The sequence below is a fragment of the Vulpes lagopus genome, chromosome 15 (genome assembly GCF_018345385.1).
Source record: "Vulpes lagopus strain Blue_001 chromosome 15, ASM1834538v1, whole genome shotgun sequence".
NCBI lineage: Eukaryota > Metazoa > Chordata > Mammalia > Carnivora > Canidae > Vulpes > Vulpes lagopus.
In genome coordinates, this window is record NC_054838.1 from 18210649 (window position 1) to 18223845 (window position 13197).

General features: G+C 38.9%; 1 protein-coding gene across 4 annotated transcripts in view; it reads left to right on the forward strand.

Annotated features, from left to right (window-relative positions):
* Window positions 1-13197, forward strand: part of RIC3 (RIC3 acetylcholine receptor chaperone) — a 52167-nt gene that overhangs the window by 12065 nt on the left and 26905 nt on the right. For 3 of the 4 annotated variants that reach the window (XM_041730203.1, XM_041730201.1, XM_041730200.1), the window contains exons 2-4: window positions 8131-8357; window positions 9667-9742; window positions 11981-12074. In XM_041730203.1, the coding sequence (XP_041586137.1) occupies window positions 8131-8357; window positions 9667-9742; window positions 11981-12074 (397 nt within the window). Of the gene's footprint in view, window positions 1-8130; window positions 8358-9604; window positions 9743-11980; window positions 12075-13197 lie in introns of those variants that run through there. The other variant, XM_041730202.1, reaches the window with a different exon arrangement.

A 13197-nucleotide genomic window follows, 5' to 3' on the forward strand; every position in this document is an offset into this window, starting at 1 on the left:
TTAAGCAAAGTTTTTAAAAACCATAGATTTTCATTGTAATGTAGCTATAAAGTAAAACGTTTATAATAATGAAAGAGAAAATAACTTAAATACTCATCAGCTACAGAGGTGATAAATTGTGATAATGGAAATACAAGGAGATGCTACGTAACAATTTGAGTAAATGAACTCAAGCTACATATATCAAATCAACATGTTACATTTCTAGGCCAAAATATTAATCATTACCCAGAAAAAGGGCAGAAAAGGGAAGTTGCAGAAGAATGAGTGCGGTAGAATACCATAATATAAAGACTTTTAAAATTATTTACTTATTTAAAGGTTTTGTTTGACAGAGAGTGCACAAGCAGAAGGAGAAGGAAAAGCAGGCTTTGCGCTGAGTAGGAAGCCTGATGCAAGACTCGATCCCAGAACCCTGGGGTCCTGACCTGAGCCAAAGGCAGACGCTTCACCAACTAAGCCACCCAGGTTTTTTTTGTTTTTGTTATAAAATTTATCATTTTAACCTTAGGTACACAGTTCAGTGGCATTAGTATATTCGTATTACTATACAACTGTCACTACTATCCATTATATAAAATTTTAAAACTCAAAGACCATATCCATGGTTTATAAATGCATACTTAGTAAAGTACAAAGCGCATATTCTGATAATCGCCAAATTCAGAGCTCTATCTCAGGGAGAGACAGAGGACACAGGTCTTCTAATTACATCTATGTGGTTGAGAGGTATACAAGTGCTTCTATGTTATCATTTATACTTTTTTGTACACTTGAAGTATTTCACTTGAAATAATTTAAAAAAATTTTTTTCAACTAGACACTTCCAGATGTTTTATAGCCATTGAATTTTCAAACATCCTGGCTTCAGTTCTAAGAAATATGGTACCAAGATCCAAGAGGTGAGGTTTTTCCCTGTTGAGGACAGTTAACTTTGTGTGTGGGGGGGACATCTCTTCCAAATTGAGCATTCTGACCCCAGCCTACCCTGTCAAGAACTTCCTCGGTCACAAGTGGCTGAGGTTGTAGGTCTCAAGCCTAACAGTCTGAGAGAATGACTCTATAAGAAAAAATACACAGGAGGAGGGCAGGTTTTGTAAAGTGAAAATGAGTTTAATTTTTGGATTTGACATGATAGTCTGACAAAGAGACATACATACTAATGGAATTTAGAGATAAGAGGAGCTTGAGAGGAAGGGTCAGAAGTAGAGCTGTACATTTTGGAACTTATAATGGATCCATGAAAATGAATGAATTTGTGAAAGGAAAAAGTATAAAGAAGAAACACATTGATATAAAAATCTCAGGGAGGGGATGAATGAAGAACCCGTGCAAGGGACTGAGAAAGAATAGATTAAAAGACCAATCAGGGCAGTCTGGGTGGCTCAGTGGTTTAGTGCCGCCTTCAGGGCAGGGCCTGATCCTAGAGACCGAGGATCGAGTCCCATGTCAGGCTCCTTGCATGGCGCCTGCTTCCCCCTCTGCCTGTGTCTCTGCTCCTCTCTCTCACTCTCTCTGTGTCTCTCATGAATAAATAAATAAAATCTTTTTAAAAAGTAAATAAATAAAAGACCAGTCAGTAGGAAAAGAGAGCTCAGGAGAGTAATGTGCCTGAAATTAAGGCAGGAGAGTTTGGCAGGGATTTCAGATTAGTTCCATATTTGTTAAATGGGAAATAAGTGATAAATCACTTTCTTGTGTTGCAGATGAGCCTTTTTTTTTTTTTTTTTAAGACTTTACTTATTTGACAGAGTGCCCAAGCAGGGGGAAAGAGACAAGCAGACTCCTTGCTGAGCAGAGAGCCTGACCCGGGGCTTGATCTTAGGACCCCTGAGATCATGACCTGAGCTGAAGGCAGACACTTAACTGACTAAGCCAGCCAGGCACCTCAGAGATAGTCTTAAGAGTGAGACCTGAGGGGAAAAAACTATCAGATTTGATGGTTAAGGCACAGTTAAGTCATTGCTGGGACTATATTGCTCCTCTGTAAACTCTTTAAAGACAAGGACTATTTTATTATTATTATTTTTTAAAGATTTATTTTAGGGATGGAGAGAGCTCACATGAGTGGGAGGGGCAGAGGGAGGAGAGAATCTCAGGTAGACTCCATTCTGGGCATGGATGGGGAAGGTTGCAGTGCTCAATCCCAGGACTTCAAGATCATGACCTGAGCTGAAACCAAGAGTTGGATGCTTAACAGACTGCACTACCTAGGCGCCCCTGTTTTATCATTTTAATTGGTGTCTAGCACTAAGTTGTTGTTTGGTAGTAAATATGTAAAGTATTATACCAAATAAAAAATGCTGAGCTTTCTCCTAGGATATAAAACCTATTTTTACCATCTAGCCTATCTGTTCCATTGCTCTCCAATTCCTTTCTTACCTTTGAAAATAGTACATTCCTCTACTTTTCAGCTCCTCTATTTTTTTAAAAAAGACTTTATTTATTTATTCATGAGAGAGAGAGAGAGAGAGAGAGAGAGAGGGCAGAGACACCAGTAGAGGGAAAAGCAGGCTCCATGCAGGGAGCCTGATGCGGCCCTGGGCCGAAGGCAGGCTCTAAACCGTTGAGCCACCCAGGGATCCCCTCAGCTCCTCTTTGATTCCAGTCTGACAAGCTCTTTATCAGTCATGTTTCCCCACTTCTTACCATGTCACATTCAGTGTTGCCTTTTGAAACCCTACATTTTATTTCCTTTCTTACTCCCATCACTCACTCATTAACTCAATATAAAGAAGACTACTGGGCAGCCCAGGTGGCTCAGTGGTTTAGCACAGCCTTAAGCTTGGGGCATGATCCTGGAGACCTGGGATCAAGTCGGGTTCCCTGCATGGATCCTGCTTCTCCCTCGCCTGTAGTCTCTACCCCCCGCCCCCTGTGTGTCTCTCATGAATAAATAAAATCTTTCTTAAAAAATAAATAAAAATAAAATAAAACAAAAAAATAAAGACTACTCTAACAGAACTGTTCAGAGGTGGCATGAGCTTCCCGGGGACAATACTGAATTTCCTGCAAGGAAAAATAAATGATAAATGATATTCAGCAAGGTCAGGACCTCCACTTAAGGAAGGTGTGAGGATATTGAACACAGGTGGTTAGACTGGATGACTTTTTAAAAAACTTTGAGATGTAATTCACATACTAGGTAATTTATCTACTTAAAATGTATAGTCAGTGGTTTTTAATATGGTCACAGATTTGTGCAACTATCACTACAATTTTAGAACCTTTTTTTTTTTATTTTAGAACCTTTCTATCACCTCTTCTACATACACACAAAAAACTCCATACCCATTAGCAGTTACCCCCCCCACCCCACTCCTCAGCCTCAAGCAAGCTGTAATCTACTTTTTGTCTCCAAAGATTTGCCTGTTCTGGACATTTCATATTCATAGAATCATGTAATATATGATCTTGTATGATTGGCTTTTTCTTGTGTGTTTTTACTTAGCATAATGTTTGCAAAGTTCATCCCTACTATAGGATGTAGCAGTACTTCATTCTTTTTTATGGCCAGGTAATATTCTATTGCATGGGTGTACCACTTTGTACTTACCCATTTATTGTCAGTTGATGGAGTTTTTCGGTAATTATGAAAAATGCTACTATTAACATTTTTGTGCAAATTTTTGTGTGAGCATATTCTTGGGTATATAGCTAAAAGTAGAATTACTGGGTCATAGGGTCAAAAGGTGTTTACCCTTTTGAAGAACTGCCAGGCAGATTCTCAACCGCTGAGCCACTCAGGCATCCTGGGTTATTTTTTTTTATTGTTGAGTGGCAAGAGTTCTTTATATATTTTGGATACTTGAACCTTATCAGATCTATGATTTACAAATATTTGCTCCCATTCAGTATGTTGTCTTAACTTTTTTGTGGTATCCTTTGCAGCACAAAAGTTTTAAAATTTGATGAAGTTTAGTTTACCTATTTCTTCCTGTCTATTTGTGGTTTTGGTGTCCTATCTAAGAAACCATTGTCTAATCCAAGGTCACAAAGATTTATGTCTGTTTTCTTCTAAGAGTTGTATAATTTTTTTACATTTAGGTCTTTAATGAATTTTGAGTTAATTTTTAAAAATAGTGTGGGTAGGGGTCCAACTGCATTCTTTTACAGGTAGATATTTAGTTGTCTCCATACTATTTGTTAGAAGATTGGATGATTTTTAAGGCTTCTTCTTACTCTGAAGATTATATGATGCTTTGTAGTACATTGGTTTCTGCTATTGTCTAAATAGGTGGATAGTCAAGATTTCATAGGATGGCCATCTTTTTCCCAAGAATACATTGTGTCTAAAAACAGGGATTGCCATTAGTCCTTTATCAGTTTCTTCAAGACTTCTCAGTTGCTTTCAGTTCTGCCTTTCTTTTTTAGGATACTAGTTTGCTTCTGGTCTTTGACAGCTCCATTTTTCTCCCTCTTTTTGCACATAAGTACACCTATCCCACCAATACTTCTAGTAGGGGGAATACTTCACTCACTCTATTTTTTGAACTAGCTTTTCCATTTAGGTAGCTTATAGTTTCTTCTCAAGCCTAACTGTAGTCTCTAATAAAAATTTCTTCTGAATGTGTGTGAAAAATGGGTACTCGGTCTTCCCCTTGTCATGTCTTTGTCATTATCTTTTCTTAGTGTATTAAACTCCTAACCTTGGAGTTTTCTGACCCCTTTCCTCATTATTTCTATGTTCTGTCCAGTATGAAATGCTGATCATTCCATGCCAAGGGCTTTTGGATCTGTTGCTTCCTCTTTATAGCTAGAGCCAGCGCCTCATCTCCGAGCTTAATTACTGCCTTCTTGCTGATTTTTTTAAACCCTAGTTTCTCTCTGCATTAGACCCTATACTCAAATACTAGATTTAATCCTTCTCAGGCACCCTTCTCATGAAGTCATTTCTCTGATCTTAGACCCACAGTATCAAATTTATACATCACAAATTAGCATTTAAACCCTCCACCTCCACTTCTCTCTCCTTATCTCTTATTTCCCTAAATGGAGCCAAACTAATTGGTAGTTAGCCTTCTTTATTCTTTGTTCTTGTTTCTTTGTTCTCCTCTCTTTCTTGTTGCAGAGGTGTTCTTTCCTCCTGCCATGCTTTTGCTTCTTTGCTATTGTGTCTCCTTCCCCTCAGTGATTGATCCCATTTGACTCCTTTTTTTTCCTTCTTTGCATTCTTTTAATGCTTAGAGATTTAGTTTGTCTAGTAATAAGGTCCATGATACCCTGTCCTTTTTTGTTGTTTTGAATATACTGCTTTTTAAAAGCATCATTCAATGTGGGAACTATTGTTTTTATTTTATTTATAGCTCACTCCTACCTATAGCAGAGTCCTGGACATAATAGTTGTCCAGTAAATCTTCCTGGCTGATAGACTATAAAAGTTTTGGGGAGAGATGTAGTGTTTAGCATTGTCATCATTTTTTAATTTTAGAAATGCAAAATAATACCTTTTGTGCCATTACCTGATTTTTAATTTTTTTGTTTTATACCAAGTTTTGGAGACTGTGCTCTCAGTACAACAGTAAAATGAAGTTTAACAACATATACTACTACAAAATATTAAATCTAATTTATTGAACACTAGCCATCTGATATATCAGATTCTCTCAAGAGAAAGGTTAGCTTCTTGGATGCTGGCTGGGCATTTTTTGAAGGTGCATTATAGCCTTAAAGCCATTACTCACCATTTAATATATTAAGATCCTTGACAATTTAATAGCTATATAGTCACCAGAACCCAGAATAAAAGAATAAAGAGTGTTGACCTGATTTCCTTCTACTGTATGAAGCTCTGCTTTTGTTGCTAACCTACTCTTAAAAAGCATTTCTTCCCATAATTTCCATGTCCTTCAAAGTCAGTAATGGGAGGGAAAGGAGGATTACCGGAGTGGAGTTGGCTGAGTGAGGGGATTCAAGGCAGAAGGCAGCTTCCAGACCTTGTGTCTAGCTATGTTACCTTCCTGTCTTCTTTCTTAGCTCAGGAGCACAGTTGACTTAAAGGTAGTCATCAGTTTATACCACCTTATTAACATTGTTAACGCAAGTTTCCTTTCTTGTTCCTTTCTTTTTAACCCTTTGTCTTCAATCCACATGCCCATTCCCTTCTCCATTTATCTGTGCCTACTGTGATTTGCTTGAGAAATACGTAGCATAATTATGGTGCCTTCAGCTTATGTAGTGGTTTGTCTATTTTTTACTCAGTGCTGTGCTTTTTAAGATGTATTCGTATTGCTGTAAGTACATTTAAAGTGATTTCTAGAAGTTACATAGAATTCCATATTTGTATCCACTCCATTTTGAGTTTCCATTTTTCCAGTTATTGAAATCAAAGTTACTTCAATATTCCCTACTACATTATCATCACAGCAGACATTCTTACATAGGTCTCTAATGTGTATAACTTGCATCTAGACCATTCTACTTGGAATGTCTCTTGAATTTATCCACCAGAGTGGGATCACTGCATCACATAGGACACAGACATACTTCAGTCACTAAGGACTCTTAGCAAAATGGCTATATCCACTTAACTTCTTTACATCTTTGCCAACCTTTACTGAAACCACTATTCTAACTTTTAAGCCCTTCTGAACAGTATGAACAATGCTATCTGGTTATTAGAATTTCTATTTGCTTTTACTCTGAGTTTGGTCATCTCTTCATTTACTTGCTAATCATTTCACCTTCTCTTTCTGTAGGTTCCCTTCCTGTAGCTTTTGACTATTTTTCTGTCGGGTTTCTTGTGATTTTTATATCAAATTGTAGAGATTCCTTATCTATTCTAGACATTTAGTCTCTTGGCAACTTTAGATGTTTCAGGAGCTTTTCCTTGTCTGTCCTCTATTTTAAAACTCTTTTTGTGGTATTCTGTATTGAACAGAAATCTACAGTTGTGTTGAAGTCAAATCTAACAGTATTTCACTGTATAATTTGTATTTTTAGAGTCTGATTTTATGAAGTCTTTCTTCTCTGTAATGTTAGCTCCCAGTGGTTTTCCCCCACAAACCTGTTTACATGGCCTTTTGAAGAGAGGGCTTTCCTTTCTCACCTATGGCTCTCAGGAGGCTTAGCAGTTGGTATTAATGTTTGACTGCCCCTGATGGAGGAAAAAGATGCAAGAAAATTGCACACTCCTTTTCTAAGCCTTATGCTTCTACTCACAGGACCCGGTGACCCTGTTTGTGCTGTATGAATCCTGTCTGCACAAGCGATAGCCAGTGGGGAAAGGGATGCATACCTACCCAAGCAGAGTGATCAAATCTTCCAAGGAACTTGGAATTGTGACTAGTCTCTGTTGGCCTCTTGAAGGACATGCAGACTGAGGGGTTTTGGGGTGACCCATATTTCTCCATGTTCACAAAGAAGCTAGAGAAATGGTCTGCACAGAAGGGAGAATAAAGGAAATAGGCATGGAGAAGCACAGGAAGAAGCCTCTGGCCCCATGGAGAGGGAGACTGTAGAACATGAGAGTAGCTGTCCTGGATCCTGATGGCTTTCCAGCTTCTGGTTCTTTTCTCTTCTGAGACCAGATTGCATTTCCTTTTCTGTATTAGTTAGGGGTGGCTAACTCTGTAACAGACTCGAAAGGGTTTAATGGCTCTAACACAATGGAAGTTTATTTCTTGCTCACATAAACAGATCCAGATGGTTCTAAGTTGGTGGAGTAGCAGCATTGGAGGGCTCTGTGCCACACAGTTATTCAGAAACCTACACTAATGGAGGCTCTGCCATTTTTATCACATGACTTCAAAGGTCTCCCTAGGTCAGTATGAAGCCTGCAGATGGGAAATGAATGGAGTTTAATACAGGAGAAGTTTTATAGGCCAGGCCTTGAATCAGCACACACCACTCCCATTCCTCTGGCTAGAACTCTATCTCATGACTACCTTTAACTGCATAGGAAGCTGAAAAATCTTATCAGGCTATGGACCTAAAAGGGTTTGGAGAACAGGTAGATTGCTACGTCATATTTATTATCTGTGTGATACCTCTGTATCCTTAAAGTCAAGTTCCTGTTTTTTCTTAACTTGTTTGAGTTGGCTTCTGTTCTTTATGCCTCAGTGTATGAGGTAGTTTCATAAGAGCTATCTTTAAAATAGTAAAAGAAATAAATACTGATTATTTTCTCAGGAAAGTTGGGTCGATTTCCACCGATGATGCATCATCACCAGCCACCCGCAGATGGCCAGACCCCTGGGGCTCGTTTCCAGAGGTCTCACCTTGCAGAGGCATTTGCAAAGGCCAAAGGATCTGGTGGAGGCACTGGAGGAGGAGGTAGTGGAAGAGGCCTGATGGGACAGATTATTCCAATCTATGGTTTTGGGATTTTTTTATATATATTATATATTCTATTTAAGGTAAGTGGAATCACCTTGATCATATTATATCAAGAAAATTTGGTATCCTAATAAAAATCATTTGTTGGCATTAAAACTCTTTTTTTTTCTTTAATTTTTATTTATTTATGATAGTCACAGAGAGAGAGAGAGAGAGAGGCAGAGACACAGGCAGAGGAAGAAGCAGGCTCCATGCACCAGGAGCCTGATGTGGGATTCGATCCCGGGTCTCCAGGATCGCGCCCTGGGCCAAAGGCAGGCGCCAAACCGCTGCGCCACCCAGGGATCCCCGGCATTAAAACTCTTTACAGTTCATAACCTTTATTCAAATTCTTTTTAAACCTTGCTTGCTCTTTATGAGGTATTTAGGATAATTGTTACCTCTGTTTTATAGAAGAGGAGATTTTCGCTCAAAGCTTAAATGGTTTGTCCTAGAAGTCACAACTAGAACTGTAGAATCACGTCTTGAGCCTGGGTCTTCTAGTTGCTAATGCAGTGAGCAATAAAGATCAAAGCTCCTCCCACTCCAGTTTTTTTGTTTCTGTTTCTTTGACTGGATGCCTTTGCAAGCTTAAAAGGTGTAAAGCTATTTTAAGGAGAACTTTATTACTAGGATTGGCACAGTGATTTCCAAGTAGCCCACTGTGAGACCAAATAATGACCATACCAACACCACTTTGTCCTCCTTTTCCCCCTCCAGGAGTGTGAAGTGATGTTTTTAACATCTGCTATAGTTTGCTGAAACAAAACTGCCAATCCTGAAACTAAGCCTGATGTCTCGTAGCTCTGGGGAGACATGGTTTGGGTTCTTCAAAAGCAACTCCCAGTTAAGTTCCCCCTCCAGGTGGACTTCAGTGAGCTATGGGCCTAGACACTGAAGTGGAACAGAAGTCACATTCTGTATCCTTTTTGGAAATCTTAAATATTCACTGTGCCCTTCTAATCAGAATAAGAAACAAGTTTCTTCTTGCTCAGGAACTCTGTAAGGGACCCGAGTTGCCTCTGTAAGAACACCCCTGGGGTCTGTACATCCCCTTTTAGATGAGTGTGGGAAAGGCAGATGACCTGGAAAGAGATTTTTTTTTGTCTTTGTGACTTGATGGGTTTTCATTTGGGGGCCTTCTTTTGGTTCTCTCTCTCTTTCTCTCTCTCTGTCTCCCTCCCCTCCCTTCCCCTCTCTCTTTTGAAATGTTTCTCTGATATTGGTATTTGATTTGATTTCTGACTTAATTTTTATCTCCCAACCTTTTTTTTTCATTTAATATGAGGGGTTCCATGACTTTGAGGTTCTGAGCTGCTGTTGATGTGCTGTACCTCCTTCAATTCTCAGCTTTCAAAGGGGAAAACTACTGCAGAGGATCGGAAATGCTCTACTGCCACAGCTGGAAACACCCACAGGAAAATTAGTAAGTGCCCCTTCTCAGTATATGCACAGGTTTTATTGAGTCAGACTGCCATAATATGGTCAGAGGGGCAATTTATGGAAAAGTCTTAAAATAATTTCTTAAAAATTTCCCCAAATTAATCCAATGCCATTTTTACCTAAGCTCTGGGAAGTCTTGAGTTTCCAAATTGATGTTGAGCTTTTAAGAGAAAGAGTTCCAAAAACTATAAAACTACCTGTTTACTTTTTTTATATTAGCAAATTAATATTTCACATTTAGAATGGGTTACTTCTCATTCCAGACTTTAGAATATTTGTAGCAGATACCTTTATTTCACAGACAGGAAAACTAAGGAAGAAAGATCAAGTCATGGCCAAAATAGGTTATTAAATCTAGGGACAGGGTTTAACACTTTTGACTCATGAAATAACACGGTCATCAAATATTTACTGACCAAGTGGAGTATTCTGTGCCTTCTGGAGAAATGAAATGTGTATGGCATGGCTCTTTCTTCTAAGAATCCATAGTCTAGGATGAATGTCAGGAAAAATAACTTGTGCAAAGTTTATTATCTAGAAGGGGACTTGATGAAGGCCTTACGGGAAATGACACGAAGCTGGGTCCTGTCAGATAGATGAGATGGCTTAAGGAAGACACAGCCTGATACAGGATGGCTGTGGGAAAGAAGGCTGGGGGAGCAGGTAGGTTAAGCCATGTCACTGAAGGCCTTGGAGGCGAAACGGCTTTATCCTGTGGATAATGAAGCCTCATCAGAAGTTTTTAAGAGAAAGCAGCAAAGTGAAGTGAGGCTGAGCCACTGAAGCATCTGCCTTTGGCCGTAACTGCTTTTTGGATATACTCAGAATTCTCTGGGAAGTAGATATCCCAGTCATAGTCTGCATCCTTTTTAGAAATCTTAAATATTCAAGGAATCCTTAAAGAAAGCGCTTGAGTTTTTTTGTTTTGTTTTGTTTTTAAAAGATTTTATTTATTTATTCATGAGAGACACAGAGGCAGAGACACAGGCAGAGGGAGAAGCAGGCTCCATGCAGGGAGCCCCATGCGGGACTCCAAGATCACGCCCTGGGCCAAAGGCAGGCACTAAACTGCTACACCACCCAGGGATCCCCTAGGTCCTGCGTTCTTAATTGAGATAATGTCTAACCAACAGTGATGGTAAATGCATCAGTAAAATAATTTTGAAAAGATTTTTGGACTCAAAGAATAGCAAGTTCTGTATCCAGTCACATAATGCATTTAAAACAGATATAAATAAAATGAATTCTTAAGAACAGCTGTCTTGTAATATAGCAGTTATATCTGCTTCTTATCCTTCAATTTTGAATAATGCAGACAATTAAAATAACCTAAGCATTTATGTGGCACAGTCCTCTAGACACTGCAGATGTTAACCGCATGCATAAGAATTTGTTCTAAAAGTATTAAAAGGCCTTTGAAATACTATATTTTACAGTGGCCTTCTAAATATATCTGGTTAGAAGGATACTCGTGTGTGAAACAGAAAAACTGGATTATCTGCATAGTGAACAGCATTTTGTTTTCCTGCTGCCTTAAAGTTCATTTCATGTACTAATTGATTTTTTTTTCTACTCTACTTTTAGGGTCTTAATTTCAGTAGATAGATGTGATCTCTGTTGACCTTTGTTGAGAATACTGGGGACCAAGTACACCACTTCATCCCAAATGATGAGGGTAGGAAACGTTGGTCAGGGAGGCTTCAGCCCTAGTTCAAGACTTCCTCTGTGAAGAAAGGATAGTATTAAAATCATGATCCTCTAGATATGTTTTCAGACTTTGGGTTCAGGTGAAATACTGCTCATTTCAGGGTGTTACCTCCTTTTCTAAAGTACCTTGTGTGTTTGGTACTTTTCCCCTCAAGCATCATTGGATTAGAAAGGATACGTTTATCTTCTTCATTTCTTCTTGGGTGATCATGTTGAGTGGGGTGTTTTATTTGTTTTCTCTTCTCCTAGGTATTTTTTTTAGCTGGTCCTGCTGTGTTTCCATGTAAGAGAGAGTGATTTGTTTATTACTCCCAAAACCTATATCCTTTAGATCTCAGTGGCCACACCTTGGTACCTTTTGTGTCCTGATTGGACCAGCTGGAGAGACATGAGGCTCTTCTCTGAATCTCTAAACCAGCTAGGGTTATTTGTAGGGTATCACAGCCAGACAGTTTCAGAAAAGAGCTTTGGGAGTTATGTATAATGGTTCCTTAGATTGATGCTTATTTTTCAGCCAATTTCGAGCTTGTTCAACTGCAAGAAAAACTGAAAGAGACAGAGGAAGCCATGGAAAAATTAATCAACAGAGTGGGACCTAATGGTGAGAGGTAGGTTTTCACATAACAGGACTCAGACTATTTCCCATTTAGAGAATCCATTTAGCATTTTGCTTTACTTTGATTTCTGGACCATTTATTTTCATTTTATATAATTGTCAACTTATTTGTCATTTACATATTAGTTTTTACTAAGTATTTCCATTTTCATACCATCTGCTTTCAAGAGTCTTTGTTGAGTATTGTACACATTATCATTATTGTGAGGGGAAGTTTATGAGCAGTCTTGCCCAGTGAAATAACCAGGTTCTAAGGAAGATAATTTCATAGCTGTCTAATAATTTGGTTTTACTTTAAATTATGCCTTCTTAAATCTGCTTGAGACAAAAAGAAGAGGATAAGGATGATTAGGCATTTGTATTTTGTGTTTTCTATTCCGGAACAGGATTAGACATGTAAAGTGGGGTCCAAAGTTCAGCTAGCCCTTTAGGATGCCTTACAGGGAAGACCACCCTCCTGCTACTGGGCTGGCTGAGAATCTGAAAAGGTGACTTCAGGAGGTTGATGAAAGTGGGCAAAAAACTAAGAAAATATAGATGTAGGAAGGCCAGGGAGGAAAAGCCAGAATGTCAGCTTGAGAAAGGAGAAGGATTCAGTCTTAGCAAGACCTTCTGACAAAGATGAAGGAAAGACTGAGGTTGAGTGGCAGAATCCCAGGTGTTAAGAGGTCCGTCCTGTGGGCTCACTGTGGAGTCTCTGCTTCCAAGAAAACTGCTGTTGCACCATGGCCTCTGTTTGCCATGTTGGTGGTGCTAGTGCCTCATATCCTTCTCCGCTCCTTGGATCCAGCCTTGCGCATCTTTGGCTAGATAAGGCAAGAGTAAACATTCTCAGATTGCAGCTCCTTGGCTTGACTTTTTCCTACAACATCTAAAATGATGCTGAAATGAGGATGAGAATGAACCTTGCCTGTCTTCACCCAGGAGCCTTCACTTTTTGGTTCAGAAGGCAGAGTGACTATCCGGACTGTTCCCATAGAGGTAGAGGAATGTGTACATACTTACACATGAGTATATCTCTGGAAGTGTGTAATAAAACTTGATACTTGTTGAGCACTTATGAAGAACAAAGCTCTGAGAGAAATACCTTATCATTATCTAATGTAGAAGTATTT